This window comes from Ipomoea triloba, chromosome 5 (genome assembly GCF_003576645.1).
Source record: "Ipomoea triloba cultivar NCNSP0323 chromosome 5, ASM357664v1".
Taxonomy (NCBI): domain Eukaryota; kingdom Viridiplantae; phylum Streptophyta; class Magnoliopsida; order Solanales; family Convolvulaceae; genus Ipomoea; species Ipomoea triloba.
The window spans coordinates 342,244-362,803 of record NC_044920.1 but is presented as its reverse complement, the minus strand read 5'-3'; the positions used below and the strand labels follow the sequence as shown (position 1 = coordinate 362,803).

The window sequence follows — 20,560 nt, the reverse complement described above, 5'->3', positions numbered from 1 at the left end:
ATATATATATATATATATATATATATATATATATATATATATATATATAATCAAGTGAGAAATCATGCTCCTGGTGATAACTTGTGGACAAATTCAAATCATTAATCTAACTTTGTAATATTTATGAAAATAACCCATTCATTTTACTTGATTTCTCATCCATAAGATCTTGTAAATCAATAATTTGGCTTCGTCCACAAGTTCTCCCATGGGGAGTGGTTTCATCATTTTCATAAATATTACAAAGTTTTATTTATTTTCAATTGTTGGATATACTAGATTAATGGTTTAAATTTGTCCACAGGTTTTCACCTTGAGCATGGTTCTCACTTGATTATGAACACACATATAGGGGCAACTAAGAATCACTCACAGTCATCCACGTGTCAAAAATCAACGAATCAAATGTAATTTTTAAAAAATTACGCGATGAAATTTTCATAAATAACTCAAATTTTGGTGCAAGTAAAATGTGTTACAAGTGCAAGAAACTTGTACAAATTTGCAGGTACAAAGTGAGTAAAATCATTTACAAGTGCAACTAATTTCATTTACAAGTGCAAGTAATTTACCTTGGTAACATTCGTGCAGTTAATGATAAAGTCTTTCACATAGGTGCATTTAACGATAACATATTGTGTAACTAATGATAACGTTAGGTGCACTTAATATTGATGCTCAATGTACATTTTACTTGCACTTGTAATACATTTTACTTGCACTTAGGTGCACTATATGAAACTGTTACTTACACTTTTAACACAATTTACTTGCACTTCGATGTTTAATTATTTACAAAAATGCCACTGCATTTTAAAAAAAAAACAATCAGTGTTTCTGATCCGTTAGATTTAAACACGTGGAGGGCTGTGAATGCTTCTTAGTTCTCTCCTAGGCTACACGTTCTCACTTGAACGGAGTCATCCATCATATCTTCCTATGCGATTGTCCGGTTGACACACCTTAAGTACACAAATCACGCACCAAAAGTTTTAAAATGGCTCACCTTAAAGTTTAAGTACACAAACTACGCACCTTAAACACACAAATAAAACACCTTAAGAACACAAACCACTCACCTAAAGTTTTAAAATGACGCACCTTAAGTTTCAACAACTAACGCACTTTAAGCATACAAATCAAGCATCTTAGGAATGAAAACAACACACATTAACAAAGAAAACCACGCACATAAAGTTTTACTTGACGCACCTTAAGTTTTTAACACTGAAGCACCTTAAGCACACAACCCACACACCTTTTTTTTATTTTTTGAAAATCACAACCCACACATCTTAATAAGGAAAACCACGTACCTTAAAAAGAAAAATTGCACACCTAAATAATCGCACAATCACACCCGAGAAAGTTAATCGCACAAGAACTCATTTATATATATATTACGCCGTCTTTGTCCCGTTACTGTGATACAATGATGTATAATGGCACTATGCTACTGCAGTAGTGTGGTACTATCCTCTGTCAAGTCTTTTCCTCTTCTCAAATTTCCTTGGAAAACTATTTTCTTGGCAAAATTTATCTTCAAACTTTCTATTTTTTAATTGAGGTATCATTCATCTCTGCAGTAGCTATCCAAAAAATAAGGTTAGTGCTTGTCTAGCCAATTCAACTACTGTAGTTATTCCATAGTATCTACTCCGTATTATCGAATAATTATATTGAATTTAAACTAGTTAAGAGGGAAACTATTATTGAAATCAATTGGGTAACAAATTAGTAATTCTCAATGTACAATAGGAGAAAGGGTAATAACTAACAAGGAAATTTGGTTTAGTGATAATTTGATATAGTCAATACAAATTGTAAATATGTATATGTAAATGTACAGTACAAATGCGAAACGTTCCTTATACTAATTTAAATAGCAGGTATAAAATTTATGCATTTCAAAAGTTACAATTCAAAATTAAACAAATTAAGAATATTGACATCATCATGTGTAATAATGCTATAGTGTTAATGAAGATATATATATATATATATATATATACTTTGTCAATAGAGAAACCATAACTTCATCAAATAATGTCATTAGACTACATTACATATATTCTGATGTTATTTTACTTAGCTTTTTCAATTTTTTAATGTGTTAATTGATAATTAATTATAACAATTACTTACTAAATTTTTCGTTTTTCTTTCTTCCGCTTTATCTCAATCAATAAAAATTATATCACAAAAATAACAATTTTTAACATTGTTGTGTACATAGTATCATAAAATCTTCAATCAGAATAAAACAAATAGAACAACTTTTAAGAGACAAGAGTAGTGTATAAATTAATATTTAATATTGGCAAACCCTAAACTAGTAAAGCTTTACTTGGAAGCTGTGTAAAATATCTCCTACAAAACAAATTGAGAGTTAGATTGCAGCATTAGTGTGCTTCTATTTCCCAAGCTGTTGATTCTTATTGGAAAAACAAAAGCTTTTTAAAAGGTACTATACTCCCATTCACTGCTACTTCCCTATATGGCAAAGTGTTGGGCAACTCCATTTACCACTTTCGAGCTGTGTGACCTCCACGCCTTTTTATTTATCTACTTGTTTTTACTTCCTAATTATTTTCCTTTTCTTTCACCAATCATAGATCACTCATGTTTTATACTCAAATTGAGACCATCTCATAGATCTCAATCTGTGAGATAGGTTGAATATTTGATTAATGAATCAAATTTTTGATTAATAAATCGGATCTTTAATTTCATTAATTAAATATTTGACTCATCTCACGGATTGAGACACATAAGACGGTCTTATACAAATTTTTTTTTTTTGTTTCTTTTATTAATTAGGAGTAAAATTGTTGTCTTATGCACATACTTTTTTAACATTAAACAAGACTTCATCAAACAATTTAAATACACAATACAATTTTATTCTCCCATTTTAAAAATTGAGCATCTATATTTAAATGTATTAAGTGATATACTTCTTTTGTACATATAATAAATTCACTATAAATCTTTGAATAAAAAAGTAATAAATAATATAGGAGGACAATTTTTTGAAACAAGAAAAGTATTTTGACAAAGTTTAAAGTTAGACTTTATACATTTTCTTTCATTTGTAGTCATTGATGTTTTTTCTTTGTTTTAACCCTTTCTGCGGACAAATACACGACGCATGAACTGATGAACTCGACTTTTGTAATTGTTTAATTTACTGCGTGTAAAGCATGTTTTTCCAAAAAAAGAAATCAAAAATCAACTTCACATGTTGGTCCATCCAATAGTTGTTTGCATGCTTTTGTATAATATTATTATTGATGTCCCAGGCCGTATAATTGGTCTCGGTCTCTGCACGTGATCTTTAGTTACAAAAGAGATTTCTAATGTTACCAAATATTCATTTTACTATGAATAGTTCTTGTGTGAGATCATCACATATAAAATTTATAATATTTTTTTAAATTAAAAAAGATCGGATTACATGCGTAACGTAAGATAATCTTATACAAAATTTATTATTCTAGTATTATCTACCTCATGTATGTAACACATACTTACAAAGACATGTTAGGCAATCAAATATTGTATATGTAATTCAAAGTTTTGGGCGTATGATAGTTTGGCCTGTCTCCATAATGGGTGACTAATAATGTCAGCTTATGAATTATTATCCACGTAATGAAAAAGGACAGGATATGTTAGTCATGCTATTTTCATATATGAAGTTTGCTTGGGTTTCCTTCCTTGAAAAAAAAAAAAAGGTTTCATCTTCTCTCTAACCTTGCAATTGCACATCCTAAAAAAGTGTACTGTCTTTCTTAACTTCCTCCCTGGTAGGACCTTGCAATTGCACATCCTAGAGAATATAATATTTCATTTCTACAAATATACAACATTGGATAATAATATATTGCAATCTAATTAAGGGGCGGGGTGTTTGGTTAATAGATTTAGCTATTAGTAATGGATATCAAAGTCATTGTTATTGTTTGGTTGACAGGGTTTTTAGATCACTATTATGAGTTTTGATTACCCCATTAATTGCAAAACTCACTTTCTAATAAAATAAGGTTTTCATTTCCTTTCCTCCTCCACTTCCCCAAGACTCCAACTATTAATAATCATTCTCATTCTATCCTACTACCAAACATGCAAAATACTTTCACCAAAACCCATTACCATTACCAAGTACGTAGTATCTGATATCCATTCCAATTCAGATTCTCTTGTGCGAACTAAACACTCCCTAAATCTCAATAAGCTGCATGTGAAATTAGAATGTATTCTCTCATGACACTAATTTCAAGTGTTCATTTTTCCAATACTTGGATTGAATAATTTGCCATTGTATCACCATCATAAAAACGTGAGTTGATTTTATTTATAGTAATTGTTGAACCTTGAGCCATCTAAGACCATCTCCAAGGAAGACGGTAAAACGAAATATCAGTAAAAAAAGAATAGCATATTTTGCCTCCAACAAAGAGGATAAAACGACAAAGTTTTTACCGATGGTGAACAGTGTGCGCCAAATATAGCATAGTACTATTCATCCATGCCAAATATGGGGCAAAGTTTTATTCCTATTTTGCCCCTATTTTTAAAAAAAAATGTATTTTGTATCCTTTATTTTGTTTTTATGTATTTATATATTTTGTTAAATACTTTACTTATACATAAATTTTATATTATTAAACATAAATTATATCAGTTAAAATATCTCATCAAAACGATTAAAATAATACTAATACTGGAAATAGATTAATTAAAAATTAAACTATAACATTTGGTATAATATGTTAGAGATGAAATAAAATTTAGTGTGAGAATATTTTTTTAATGTGACATTTTGTGAATATTTTTTGTTTTTTTTTTACTATGATTTTCTCCTTCAACTTTATCCACATCAAATTTTATATATGCTTTTACCTTTCACGCTTTTGTTTACATTTTGAAGCATATATACATTTTATTAAGTTTGAATTCAATTTCTAATCTCCTGCTCTAATCTAACAATTGATACAACTATTTGACCTAATCATAAAAAATGTACAAACTTCTAAAAAATTATTACTCACAAGTCACAATATATCAATATCAATGTATTTGGTGCTAGACTCAGAATGACTCATGCATTGAATTTGCTATCATGTATGCGACGCTGTTGTTAATTATAAAACCAAATCTAGCCAACCAAGATGTAACTCAAGGAAGAATGATTGAATTTTGTTACCTGATCTAAATAGTCAAACAACGCATTACTAGATGCATGCATATCCACTCTTCAATGACTGGAGCAGAATGACCTCTACGTGCCACTATCATTGCAACAAGCAAAGGCTTTTACATGTGGGTAGGGGCCTGTGATCCCTGACCCACAAACAAAATGCGTTTCTCATGCAAGTTTGTGGCATATCTTCATTGGTTTATGTCTTCTGTATATGTATTATTATCTGTCACTATTTTTCGTAAAATACTAAAGGACATTTCTAAATTTCAATCCACACAGAAATTTCAATTCATACCTTTGTCGCTGTTCAATTCTGTACCAACCTCAAGATAAGAAGAAAATTCCACCGTCCACCAAAGAAACCATGAGTCAGCTTGATAATGAGATAATTCCCGCTGAAGTTCCCTTTGTTAATATCTTACATGTAGACATGCACGTACTGTACACACATATATAATAAGAGAAAGTGTGACTGTTATTTTAAAAAAACTATACTGCAATAAAATATAAATTCACAAAAAAATATATGGGCAAGTAGGTATATTTATGATATAAGAACAACTAAAATCTAAGTTACTCCGTGATATTAATATTAAAGCATCACTATCTATTTGAATTACATCAAGTACTGCTCCAACTGTTTGTACTAAATTAGGAGTATTTTTTAACAAATCTGTTAAAAATACAACACATATACATGATATATTAATATTAATATTAATATTAATATTAAGGTATCGATCAATATCTATTTGAATTATGTCTAAACCCCAAGTTTAAGTATCCTCGATCAAGAAAATAAGAAATGACAGCTTGCTTTTTCAATTCTTTTTATAATTTTTTAGTTATAGTATTCGGTGAATTCTCATTACTATGTAACTAATATGGATTTGACTGTGTTTGACTCTACTATAAATGTAAAGAGTGATCTAAAACTCATTAACATGACACGCCGATACAAAATGAGTATTAGTATTCTATTTAACAATTGTCTTAAATTACTAGTTGCTATTTTAGTTTTCATATCAAAACCATGGAAATAGCTCCTATAACAAATCAACTATTCATTCTTGGAGATAACTCTATTACAAAAAAAGTACGTAGATCAGCCAGTAGTCAGAAAATAAATAAATTCCAACTTTCAAGTTCCCAATCCAAAGAACTAATTAAAACAGACAGATAAAGAGGAATCTATTGAGACCATCATCATAGGGTTAGGATCATGCAATTATAGTCAGCCAGACCCAAAGTTGGCCCATCTGAACTCTATCTTATGCCAACCTACCGTTCTTCACCAGCTGGCCTTTCAACCAAAAAGGTTATTTATGCCATCTTTAACTTACCTAGGAAGTTGCTATAAATAAAAGCCAGCAGAAATAATCAATTATCATCCTATTACATGTGTAGGAAGGAGTATAGTCAATTCGTACAATGTCCCAGATAAGTGAAGAGCCCCGTGATTTACTTTAGTGTCCTCTGTGTAAAGGCTGTCTTTGTCCATAAATTTGCAGAAAACGAAACCAGGTGCAATTGAAAACAGACAAATCATTGAATCAAGGAGTATAATACATTTTGCAAAGAATCAGAGCATTGAGAGTTTTCAGTGGTCCCTAAAAGCTTATTTTAACATTCTTATATAGGACCTAAAGGATTGGATTGCCCTCAAGAAGAAGGGGCATGATCAAGTAGTTTGTATTTTGTATATATCATTGTATCAAGCCACCCTCTGCCTCACATATTTTTGCTGCAAGAATTACCCGTAAAACATGCAATAATTACTTGTCATTTTGTCATTTTTGTCTGAACTAGCAAATTAGTTTTTTTTTTCTCCTTTTTGGAACAAGTAAACAGAAAATTTGTTGTTTTATACTTTTGCAACGGCAAACATAAATTATTGACTGTTTAGAAATGTAATAATTAATACCGTATGGTGACACTATCATCAGGGAACTGTGTTTCATGTTCCTTGCTTTCTTTTTTATGAGTTTTACCATTCAGAGTGCCAGAAATGCCAAGTAGAAAAACAACAAAATCAACTCTTCTACAACTTCAAACTTTTGATTTGCCATTAACTTGGTTTATATGGAGGTAAATATATAACCTCCAGCTGGAAAGCTATGCCATGCAAGCACTCCAAATTATAAGAGTAGGGCAAACTTGCTAACTATAATGGAAATAACAGATTGCAATTTCAGAGAAGCGCAAAACCTGAAATGACGATAAGGACAACCATGATGATCTCCAACACCTAGCATTCATAATACTATCTTTTGGCGACCAAAAGATGTGTAATCCTGCACTCATAGACACAAGAATAGCGAAGCAAAAGTATTAAAAAGGAATCCAAAAAGAAAGTTCAAGTAATCTTAGCATGAGATCGATGTTTAGACCAAATTAGTTTTCCATTCTTATTAAATTTGCACAGAGGTTGATGCAATCTCATAAGCTGTAAAACTCTACTTAGCCATGGTCGTGTAAGCTGGAATCTATTTCCATTGCATTATTGTTTTATTTAAAATTAGAAATGATCTGCAGTACCTTGTAAAATATTATATCATCCGCAAAATATAATCAGAGTAGGAATTGAAAAATTGCTTTAGGCAAATAATTTGTATGTACCGTTGGAAAGAGATAGAGTGATAGAAGGTGCAACTTGGATCAATTTTTTCCTTCACACTCTGCATTGACAAGTAAGAAAACAGTTCAGTATCCTTTCAAGAGCAACAGGTTCACATAGTTCAATGAAGAATCAGAACCACTACTATCGATCACCCGCCAAGTATAAATTAAAGGATAATTCATAATAGAACACTACCTCATATTCAGCATTGCTCACGGCGTAAAGAGGAAGAGTTGGGACGTCGATCGGAAGCCATCGACGGCGAGTATTTAATCAACGTCGGAGGCGATCGACGGCGTGAAGTTTGAAGCAAGTTTTAGAGTATGACCGGGAGAGCAGGAGCAGAGCAGTGAAAAGGAAGAGTTGAGACGTTTTCATTTGAGAGTAACCGTTTCCTCAAAGATCGGAAGGTTTCCATTGCTGTTTGAGCAGGAGCAAAGCAACGGCTTAATTGCGATCAGTTTCTCAGGGAGGGCGAGAGGAAAATGGCGGGAGATGCGGAGAGTAGACTGAAATATCTCCTTCTCTTATCATTATTGGTCCACACAGCTGTATGAACCATATTATTAAATAATGCATATTCAATATAAAAATAATTTACATTCAGTATAAAAATAATGTACATTTATAAAAATAATGTACATTCAGTACATTAAAAATGTACATTTAATTATGGTCCACGTAGCTGTGTGGACCATGGTCCACACAATAATTTGCCGGACGTTTGTGGATGGGCTTTTAATTGGGCTTTGAGTCTGTAGAAAACTTCACTTTTAAAGGCGTTTTCAGGACCCATGACAAAATTTTTTTCTTGTTTGTTTGTTTTTGTTTTTTTTTTTTTTTTACATGACAAAATAGAATTGAATTATCATGGGCTTTTAATTGGGCTTTGAGTCTGTAGAAAACTTCACTTTTAAAGGCGTTTTCAGGACCCATGACAAAATTTTTTTCTTGTTTTTTTTTTTTGGGAAAAGGGTCAAATAGGCCCTCAAACTTTTCATAAGGAGGCAATTAGGCCCTCAAACTTTTCAAAGTTGTAATTATGCACACGAACTCTTAATCTGAGAGCAATGAAGCCCAATGACCGGATAACAACTGGTAATCTCCGGTAAGATGCCTTGTAGGCGCTGACTGGACACCATTTGTACATATTAAGCTTGCCACTCAGCAAAACTAAAAATAATAATAATAAAAAACAAAGATAAAAAGAAAACATAATCCCTATTTCCTATTTATGCTCATCAATCTTCACTACCAGTTTCCTATATCTTCACACGTAAAACCCTTGATACGCAAATCACCAATCTTTACGCTCATCACCACCAGATTCGTTGAAGATTTCTTATTCTTGTTCATCTTTTCGTCTCCGTGTCGTACGTACGTTTCTCTATTCTTGTATGTTCTTGCGTATGGCTTCTTCTTCTTGGAGTGGTTGATCAATGTCATCTCCATCAAAGTTGAGGCCAAATTTACAATATGAGCCATCTTTGTATTGTCGTTGTGGATTGAAAGCACCACTATGTATATCACGAGACAATGGGCAACAATTTTTTGGATGTCAACGGTGGAAGATACTTGTATTGTTTTTAATTTTTTGTAAATAAAATTTTATGGGTTATTGTTTTAAATTTTTCTAGGTTATTGTTTGAAATATGTTTGGATTTTGAACATTTTTCTTGTTTACAAATTTATGATTTTCTTGAATGGATGTATTTGCAGGAAGGTGGTTGTGGCTTTTTTTTTTGTGGAAAAGTGTAATATCAAAGGAGGGGAAGCTTGAAGGCGATTCAAATACCAAAGTTGAATTAGAGTTAAAAAATATGTAGTATTTAATTATAGAAGAAATTCGGCAATTGCGAAGTGATGTTCAAAAAGGCTATTCAATTTAATGAAAGCAGAAAAAGACATATGAATATAACAATTGGTTTAATAATTGTTATAGGGATATGTGTGTATGTAATTTTGCAGAACAAACATGCAATATCATATGGATGTATGTTGCCTTTGGTGTAGTTATAAGTTTGTTGTCAGATGAATCTATTTTGTTGGTTTAGCTTTGTTCCTGTGTTTAAGTTTATCATATAGATGTAAGTTTATTGACAATTTCAAACTAATGTAATCCTGTGTTTAAGTTTATCATATGGATGTAAGTTTATTGACAATTTTCAAACTAATGTAATCTTTATTTAGTGTGTTTAAGGTTCTGGATCATATATTTGTTTAGTGTGTTGATTATTTCATTTGCCAAATAGCACAATCTGCCAAAATCTGCTAATTAGCACAACTTGCCAAAATCTGCTAAATAGCACAATCTGCCAAATCTACTAAATAACACAATCTGCCAAATCTGTTAAATAACACAGTCAAAAAACTGTCAAAGTATAGCACAATATGAAATGCCACATTCTGCCAATCATAAAACATAGTATTGCAAAATACAAAGCCATATCTTTTCATTCACATAGTTGCCAAATCAGAATTTTTTGCCATTGTTTACAAAGCTTAAGGCATAATTTATAACTTAAGTACATAAAACATCAGTCCACTGCAAAAAAAAAAAAAAAAAAAAAGATTCTAATGGCAAATAATACCAAAAAAGTTTGTTTGGCAAATAACAAAAAGGTATATCTAATAGTCTGCTTGTCAGTCCATTGGTGCAACATCTTGTTGGCCACTCCTATTAGGGCATGTTCTTTTATAATGTCCCGGGTTCTTACAAAGGGAACAATGCATCTGCTTTCCCTTTTTCGATACCCTTGTCTTCACACTGCTAATAGTAGTAATAGTAGTGGATGTGCCTTGCTTACGACGAGTTGGGATTTCATTGGCCTCACGATTTCTTTTTCTTTTTGGTCTGCCTGCCATCTTTTTTGGTAATGGAGCAAGAATCTCCTCACATTGTGTCTTTGGCCAAAATAACTCTCCATTCATAGGTTGAAGTGTATGTGCATACGTCCTTAGGTAAATCTCTTTTGAGTAGCAGGAGTCGATGTATTCTTCAGGGTCCCTTCCAGTATCAAATATTGCACAAATTGCATGTGGACATGGTATACCACAAAGATCCCATGAGTTGCATGAGCAGCTTTTACCTGCAAGCTTCACTTTGAATTGTTGTCTTCCTTTCTTAATTTCATAACCATCATCTCCGTTGAAATCAACCTAGTATAATATAATCATCAAGTCAGAAACTAAAAATTATAGTAAGGTAGCAGTAATAACCCTAGAAACTAGCAGTAAGTACACAAATATATGAACAATAAAGGCATAAATATAATTACCTTCCATCCCATGCTTTCACCTATGTTTGCATTTAGTTTCTTCATTATTAAGGGGCCATAATTTCCTGTCCACCTTTCAACATCTTTCCTTTTTTTTGCAATCCTCTTCATCACAGTCTGTGGAAGAAGTTCGTCCGACCGCTGTCAACTGCCAAAGCTTCTTCTTCAAGCTTCGACTACCCGTCTATTGCCAAAGCATCTTCTTCAAGCTCCAGTCAACAACAATGGCTTTCGTCGTGCACTTAGCCTGCAATATTCCTTCGTCGATTTTAACTTTAGGTGAATGAAGCTGGATACTTGGAAAAGGATAAATTGATTTTGCGTTTAGATAGTGGTTATTAGGGTTACTGATTTCAATTCATTCTTTAATTTATTTACTTTTTATTTTGTTACTTTGTTTCGTTCCTTCCGTTTTCTTAATCTTTTATTTTGTTTTATTTATTTATTTATTAATTACCTTTTGTTTTGTTTTTTATTATTTATTATTATTATTATTAGTTTTGCTGAGTGGCAAGCTTAATATGTACAAATGGTGTCCAGTCAGTGCCTACAAGGCATCTTACCGGAGGTTACCAGTGGTTATCCGGTCATTGGGCCTCATTGCTCTCAGATTAAGAGTTCGTGTGTATAATTGCAACTTTGAAAAGTTTGAGGGCCTAATTGCCTCCTTATGAAAAGTTTGAGGGCCTATTTGACCCTTTTCCCTTTTTTTTTTTTTTTTTACATGACAAAATAGAATTGAATTATCTCTCCCCCCCCCCCCTCCTGCCTTTTGACCTCAACTACATAACATGTGGTATCAATGGTAAATAAACGCTTATTATTATGCCAAAAATTATGAGTGAATGTTAGACTCGTTTCTCTAAATCACTCATTAAAGCAAGTGCATATCATTCCCATTAGGGCGGAGAACACATTTATTTCCAATCTCTCTCTCAAAGAAAGTGCATATCATCATTTTCATTAGGCATGTGGACAAATTTATTTCTTATATCTCATTTCCATTAGGCCAGGGGACAAGTTTATTTCCTATATCTTGTTATAGTAGTATATTTCTTTACTGTTAAGTGACAAGGTTAATAAACAATTCGTATAGAAAATATAATTAAATTTAGAATCTTGTGATTACCAAACCAAATGTTGATTGACTTGGCTGGAGTTCCCTAATAGCCTATTTCTAGTTTCTAGGACTCTAGCTAGAATTCTGAACTACTCGTACAGTAAGGACTCTCTTTCTGTCTAGAGGGAATCATTTGTTGTCAATCATCTCATGTCTCAACTCGCAGAAAAACTATTCCAACAATTGAATAGTGAGCCGATCATCCTTTTTTATGCAGTTTTTCTTGGGTTATTTATCTATATAAATAAATTGTTCAAGGAGTACTCCAAGATGGTAAACGACGTCTTGGAGTACAATAAAACACTCGGCGTTCCGATCTCATTCTCATATAGTTGGATTCGCGGTGTTAAAATAGAACCGGTATTTCCCTCAGAAACTGGAGATCGGAACAAAGAAAAATGTGGACACTCTCCGCGCCCCGGCGGAGAAAAGAAGGGGGAGCCTTAGCCCTTATCATCTAATTATAAACCGGCGTGTGCTGCTGGATGCTTCTGATCAATAGAACAAGAAGATGAGTCAGCCAAAAAGAAAGACCCCCAAAAGTAATGACCACCAAGATACGCATAGTAATTCGATCTTTTTATCACCCATTTCTCGAAAACCTTTTTTGGGGGCTTCTGCGTTACACACGGAAGATTGGATTGCCTGAATCACGAGTCTTATATACTGTCTTACGATTACCTCATATTGATAAAAAGTCCAGAGAACAATTTGAAATGAAAATAAAGAAACAATTTCTGGTCATAAAAACATAAACGCATGAATTGCGCAAGAAGTTCTTTCGGTTAAAACGCCGTGCGACTCGGAGGACATAAGACTTCTTGGTCAAGCCAAAAAGATTGCCGACTGGATGCTCCTACCCCACCATGCCTGGCCCTTTACCTTTTTAACTTAACAACAACAAATAAACTATTAAAAAAAAGATATTTGTTTGTGCTAATATAAAAGAAGAAAGAGGAGGTATGAAGCGTGGGAAAGAATGAAAGAAGTGTGTGATACAACAGATAACCTTAAGGAGTGGCGGCAACACTGAAGATTGATCAACGCGAGTGAACTGTGCTTAGACGCTTCGTAAAACCACACCGATCTACAAGAGGAGCTGATAGATGAGTAGGCTTTCCCTATCGATTCACAGAATGTGATCTGGGACACGATGGGAGTTTGCATGTCTCGGTAGGAAAGAGATCACCGGAGTATAGCACAAGATCGCATTTCTTGCTGCCATGGGGTCGACCTGTGAACAAGGTAAACCCAATGGGAACCAAAAACCGGGGGGTACCGCATTGGGCAGAAGACGATCCAAAAACCGAAGGCTCACCCAGCTGAAGGAAAGAGCTTTGGAAACTTACCTTATTATTAAAAGGGGAAAGGGTTCCAAACCTATCTTACTAATAAGAAGAAAGGAGGTGAGATAGGCAAGAGGTAGCTTGCTTCTAAGCCGGCCCGACCGCGAGGAATCAAGAGATCTTTGCCGGTGTTGACTTGGATCTCGGGTGACGGAATAAAGCGGCCAGAAGCGACGAGAAGTCGCGGTCGAAGCTTGGCTCTAGGCGGTAGGCTAGCAGTAAGCTTGACTACAGCGAAGCGCTTACCAAGCGCGAAGGAAAGGGCCTTCGCCACTTGAGCCGTATGCGGGGGAACTCGCACGTGCAGTTCTTAGGGGGGGGAAAGCTAGTAGGAGTCATCCCATCCCAATAGCGTATATTTGGAGCTCAATATGAAATCATATTTTCTTGCAAGACCCGTTCGGATAAGGGAAAACTCCAGAGATTGCTTCGAAGTAAGATCCTTGCATTGACCCTTTCCTGAACCAGAATCGGGGGAGGATGAGAGGAAAAGGGGATCAAAATGTCCCATCAATAAAGTGAGGGCTTTCCATTCTTCCTTCCCCCTTTTTTAATATTTTAAAGAAATAAGCTCCACGGGCCCCTCTTTGATAACGAAGGAAAGAAAGTAGAGGCTATGGAATTAGATCGAACGAGAAGGATGGGATTGGGTTCAGTTAAGGTAAGCTAAAGGGTTAAAGCCTAATTCCTATCGAGCTTGCATCTTAGTACGCAAAGTCTTTCCTAATTCCTATCGAGCTTGCATCTTAGTACGCAAAGTCTTTAGCAAGAAAAATCGAGCTTGCATCTTAGTACGCAAAGTCTTTAGCAAGAAAATGGGAATCCCGAGAGAAAAGGAGTTTCCGTTCTCCTAGAGGCGAAGGCAGTCTAACTAGAATATCTAAGGAAATGTCTTATATCGGGGGTGACCTAGACGTGATCTGAATCGTAGTTCAGATTCAAGTTGGTTGGGGGGAAAGGGCCTCTGTTGATGATCGGGTTTCTTTAAATAGAATATGGGGAAGGACGTTGCACACCCCCTCGGTACAACTAGCTAGCCTAGGATTTGCTTACTTCTATATATCTGTAGTTTTTGCGATTAAATTTCACAAAAATATAATACTTGCATTTATTTTTTTTATTTATTCTTTTGTTAGAGACACTAACCCAAGTTGAGTTGATAAGATATTAAGGTAATAAACATATATGACACGCTGTTAGCAAAAAGAACTTTCGACAAACTACTCGTGTTCAAGCTCGTTAAGCGTTCGTTTATTGAGGTAAATGAACATTAACAACAAAATTTAGAGTTCGGTTAATAAACAAACAGAGTCTGAACAGTGGTAAGCTCGTTTGCTAAGTGTTCGTGAACAAACTCGTTTGTGTTCATTTAGTAGTGTTCCTGAACAAGCTCGTTTGTGTTCGTTTAGTAGTGTTCGCGAACAAGCTCATTTAATGTTCGTTTAATAATGGTCACAAATATTTTTACAAACACGCGCGCGCGCACACATACATACATACATACATACATATACATATTATTAAGTGTTCACGAGCGTTAACGAACACGGACAGGATTTTCAAAAAGCTTAACAAACGAACACGAACACGAACATCCCAAAATCCTTAACAAACGAACACGAACAACCTCCGTTCGTTTATGTTCGGATCATTAACAGCCTTAAATTGACACTGACACAACTACTACGTATGTATGATTTTGATCCAATACTTTGGTGCATCGTGCATGGTGGGGATTGGAGACGTTTATAAATTACAAAAGACCAAAAACAACGTAACAACAACAACAACAACCATTGAACACTTTTATTGTAATCAATGTTAATTAATAAGACAAACTTTAGTTTAGGGTTTGGCTTTATAAATATAGATTATTAGCATGGAGACAGTTCAAGTAATCGGAAGCAATATAATATACAGCCATTTGAAACTAAGTAAAAAGAAGAAAGAAAAAGGATTGAATGAAATAAGCTAGCAAAGAAAGGATTAAATCAAAAGGAGGCATAGATTTGCATCTGACTGAGAATGTGTTCGAAGTTATCAGTGGACTTCTCAATTGGATGAGAATGCATGCCTTCGTAGGTTGTCACGACAACGGTTTCATCCTTAGACAGCCTCTGAACCTGCTTCTTCACGTTACACCCTTGATGCGTGCACTTATAGTAGCTCCTACACCACCAAAATAACCATAATTCAATTAATCCTAAACTTCATTTTAATGCGTATCAAAATTGTATCATAAGTTAATTCGACATATAAAGTTTTACGATTATTCTATATATAACTAATTAAATATATGGAGGAACTTATATCATTTCATGACGTAGGGTATCATGTTTTGTTCTTGAAAGAACATTTGCCACCTACATTTATATAATGATGATGATCAACATTCTCTTGTTGAAAGACCAAGATATTTGGTGTGAATTTTGTATGTATAGCTAAAGTACTTTGTTTCGTATGTGTTTCATCACATTCAACATTATATTTGATTACAACTAGGTTAAGATCAGAATTACTGTAATGAAGAGTTGCATTACTTTAATTTTATATATAAGACTTGTTCTACATGATACAATATAATGAGTTCGATCGGTAGAAAATAATTTCATATATAATCTTCAAGTATAATATATAAACAACTTTTTCTTAAACCTTAATAATTAAAAGCCTACTAGTATAGATCTTAACTTGTTAAAAAATATCGTCTAGATGTATAAATATTAATTGGATAGAGATGGGAATGTCTCGGGTAGACACATCTTTCGAGTGAGAAATTGTGTAGTTGGCAACTCACTCGAGTATGTAGTAAGTAGATGGAATGGTAGGGAGTCTCTTGGGCATTTACCAAGCAGAGTTAGGATGATCGGACAGGAATTCCTCAAACTAAAAGAGTCCCTATGAGATGTCATGCATTAGGAATGGCACTTGAATTTCCCCCTCCTTATGATCTAAAAATATTTTGTATGACTTTATGATGGACAATATTCTCAACTATCAATTAGGGTTTCTTAGGATCCTTTTCTTTAATTATTTTACCCTTTAATCTCCCCTACTTACCTCCTCCATCGTAGGTGGTGCTTTTTCTACTTATTCTTTTTCCTCTCAATCACTATGGTTTCATGGCCAGCTTCCTCCATTCCCAGCCATCATCTCTTTCAATTTCCTTCCTAACTAACCTCTATATATATATATATATATATATATATATATATATATAGATCTCCGCCGCCCTAGACAACTAACTCCAATCCGTCCAACTACCTTGATTCTACCAATTCAAAAATTAAGGTTATCTATATGTATGTAGCTAGTGAGTAGTAGATCAATCATATTAATGTATCATATGTGCAGATTAACGATGTATTTTACTTATAAAGTTAATTATATTAAATAGTCCAACAGCTTCAATTCCTACTATCTTGTTTCTATAAAAAAAAAATTGAGGTTATCTATCTATAGACTTAGTAGCTTAGTGATCGAGTGGTAGATTAATTATTTTTTTGGGTGTAGCTCAAGAGTTTCCTAGCTGAATTTCTCTCGCACCTTTATTGGGTGGAACAATTGGTCTGAAAATTTAAAACTGTTTCATACTCAAAATCAAGGATCAACCATTGATCTTTGGTTAAGGATGGATGAGTTTTTTCAACCAACCACACCCCACGTAGTGGTAGATCAATCATATTAACACATCAAACGTGACCTAAAAAAAAAAAAGACAAACCTTGGGAATTTGTTGTTCTTGACAGACTTCTGTCCATATTTCCTCCACCGATAACCATCGTCGAGAATATCCACTTGGCTCCTGGTTTGGAACGCATACCTAGGCTTCCTTATCTTCTTCTCTCCCTTCTTGATCTTGTAACCCGATGATGATTTCGCCTCACTCTCCGCCGCCAAACTGTTAGTACTAATGCTGGAACCATGGCTTTTCATGTCCGACGTAGGAGCCGTCTCCGTGCGTTTCAACTGCTCCAACAACCCCTTCATTCCTTTTGCAGCTCCATGAAACTGCAGATCGCCCTGTGCCGCATCATCCTTGATGTACTCGTGATTTCCCATGCTCGCCAGCGACAAATGAGGCGACAACCTTAACGGCGACGAAGAACTCGATCCAAACAGTGTCGGGTAGGCCTCCATGAATATAGTCAGAGAGAGAGAGATAGAGAGAGAGAGAGAGGGTGAATTGGTGAAGAAGACTGAGAAGATGAGGTTATGAGGCTTTTATAAGCTAACAACGAATATATTGAATATGAGGTTTTGTACTATTATGGCGGCCGATGTCTGCATTGGCTAAGGTATATTTATTACCACTGTACGATGTATTATATTCGTCAATCTTCTAGTCGTAAACGCCACGACAAGTTAAACAACATTAATTAGTGATAAATGGTAGTTATGTTAGCACTACCGGGCTTATGGTCGTCCTGAAACGTGCGATATTATATTATCTAAGTTAAAATGTTTATGTAGTGGACTTTTCATGATTATAGCTTTGAATGGTGATGAGGTTTTTAACTTTTAAAGAAAAATAATAAAATGTTAAAATCGAGTTTTTCTTCTTTTAATATCTTGAATTTAAAGAATATTCTCGTCTTATCGTGCAATTGAGTCATGACTAGTTACATACGTTACGCGTTTTTCTATAGTTGCTTTTAATTTACTTTGTTTTGATTATTTAGCACACGAGTGTTGAATTTACTGCTTGATATGATACCCATGAAGACATTTCTAGAGAAACAACAGTAAAGGACAGATTAGAAAGTGATGAAAGAAACAACTTAAGGCCAATTCCATTATTCCACCATGCATTGAACCTGCAGGATAAAATCAACTTCATGTGTATTCAAATTGATCCTTTATTTGATTAAAGGACATCACTTTAGATAAAAGTTATCACTCCTAAAGCATTTTAATATGATCATTTTTTTGTGATAAGAAAATCTGTAATTACTATTCAAAAGTGTGTAATAAGTAATTAAACCTTATTTTTGTATATATAATAGTCACCAAACTACATAAAAGATGTAAATTGTATTACAAATATTCATAGATTATTTTTTTCTATCAAAATGGACTTTCTGATTTGATCATTTATCTCAAGTAATATTTATTCCGTAAAATATGTAATATTACTTACTCTATAGTATGCATGGCTAACAACTAGAGGAATTAATAAAGTATACATACAATACAATAAGTATATTCTGCCTAGCTAGCTCCACTTTGTCGGCTATTAGCCTAGTAGATTGATGTATACTTCAGCCATGGCGGCTCTTTAAAATGAGCAGCCTTAATGTACCACGTGTAGCAGATATAATCAATAGAATTTGAGGGAAGAAATCCCAAAAAGGAATATTGCATAAAACAAAGTAGATATATAAGACACATTAAATTGTATATAGTTTCGATCAATAAAATCCATCTACAATATATCCAATAATTCTATTATAGGATAAGATTGTTCCAACAATCAAATTAGTGGAACAATTGACTTGATAAGCTCAAGATTTTGACACCTTATGAGAGTTGTCTATTATTTTCTTGGTTTGATTCGATCAATTATGGACATTCTAACATTATTTATCTATTTGTGATCCTTTGTCAGTTAGATTCAAAATGCGGGTTCACTCCGAACGTTCATTCGAGTAACAGCTGCAGACTTTCTCCTATTTTTCTTTTAAAAATTATATTACAAATTGCTCCAAAAGAAGTGACTAAGTGGATGGAATGTGAATCTAGCCTATTATACAAAATCTTCATAATATTGTTTACTTCTCCCTCCTATTATACTACAAAAGAGTTCTACTACTACATGTATTCCCTATTTCTACTTTCAAACTTTTACTCACTGATGTGGCAATTGGTGATTACTATCTTTATCATGTGGGTCTCAATAAAAATGTTATCATCAAAATTTTATGAGATGAGTAAAAGTTGGGAGTAAAATTTAAGAGTAAGAATACTATTTTTTTTTATACTAAAGTACGATTTATTCAGTCTTATCATTAAACAAACAAAGCAAAACAAAACAAATATTGGTGACTTGGTGTGCAGTGCAGTTTATTGAGGAAATTGGACGCACGTTAAAGCTAAATAATATTAAAATAATCTGTATATGCGACAAAGTCCAAGGACACGGCGGGCGGGTCGTTTGGAAAATTTGAGAAATTGACCCAAAAAAAAAAAAACATACACGCATGTTTGAAGTTTGGAGCGGTGCATGCACATAAATAAAGTTTTCCACAATTACTCGTTTTCTTCCTCATCTGTCTGAACTTGACTCAATAATGGTCTTCGCAATTTGAAAGCTCCCCCATGGCTCCATATATGCACTTGTACGGCCACCCTTGTTATTGTGTTTTCAAAATGCTGGGATACACTATAGCTTATTTAGTTCGCAAAACTTGTCATATATATCACTTCATTTTTTTTATACTTAAGTAGTGTTCCCAGTTTTGTCATACTAATCTTAAGTCCACAAGACTCTTTCCAATCAACACTTTCTATCATCTTGAATTCAAACCACACATTGTCACATTTAATCATGACATCAAGTCAAACAACGAATCACTACACTAAGTCACATTCTATAATTACCCACAAATCACATAAAAAAAAAGGTAAATATAACACTAAAAAATATTATACACCAAATTTAATCAAAAAAATAGTAGTAATAATCGAATTCCTAATTTTTAATATAAAATTCCGTTTATACATCAATTCTTTAATAAGAGGATTTGTTGGCTATGTTTAAGAGCATGCCTATCAATGGATTTTGTGAGAATAATGTCAGATTATTTGTCCATGTAAGCAGAGAGAGAGAAGGGGAGAGAGAGAGGATGGGTTCATCCTGCAAGGCACCGCATAATGTCAGATCTATTCTTTATCTTTATTTTTTTTAATACTTTGCTGCTGTGCGCGTTTGCGCACAGCAGCTGCCTAGCGGGCGCGCCTGACAGCTCTTTTTTTTTTTTTTTTTTTTTA

The 20,560-nt window shown here is 33.8% G+C and overlaps 1 protein-coding gene and 1 long non-coding RNA gene across 3 annotated transcripts; both read right to left on the bottom strand.

The window, feature by feature from the left end:
• Window positions 1-5,082: 5,082 nt before the first annotated feature.
• LOC116021247 lies at window positions 5,083-8,309 on the bottom strand. Of its 2 annotated transcripts, XR_004098953.1 has the most exons (5): window positions 8,022-8,309; window positions 7,826-7,884; window positions 7,415-7,500; window positions 5,502-5,601; window positions 5,083-5,411 (listed from the first exon to the last, which is right to left on the bottom strand). It is a non-coding gene; the product is annotated as an uncharacterized LOC116021247 (long non-coding RNA). The 2 variants fall into 2 exon arrangements; XR_004098952.1 differs by lacking the exons at window positions 5,083-5,411; window positions 5,502-5,601 and having other exon boundaries at window positions 7,339-7,500.
• A 7,036-nt stretch (window positions 8,310-15,345) lies between these two features.
• Window positions 15,346-17,764, bottom strand: LOC116019318 (probable WRKY transcription factor 75). Its single transcript, XM_031259471.1, has 2 exons — window positions 17,295-17,764; window positions 15,346-15,739 (listed from the first exon to the last, which is right to left on the bottom strand). Exons 1-2 carry the CDS (start codon window positions 17,708-17,710, stop codon window positions 15,562-15,564), a joined length of 594 nt encoding a protein of 197 aa, XP_031115331.1. The 5' UTR covers window positions 17,711-17,764; the 3' UTR covers window positions 15,346-15,561.
• Between the last annotated feature and the right edge of the window lie 2,796 nt (window positions 17,765-20,560).

Coding starts and splice junctions, on each gene's coding strand:
- LOC116019318 (XM_031259471.1), bottom strand. CDS start 17,710: ATGGAGGCCTACCCGACACTGTTTGGATCGAGTTCTTCGTCGCCGTTA. Junction 15,740..17,294: donor AAGAACAACAAATTCCCAAG/GTTTGTCTTTTT, acceptor TTGGTGGTGTAG/GAGCTACTATAAGTGCACGC.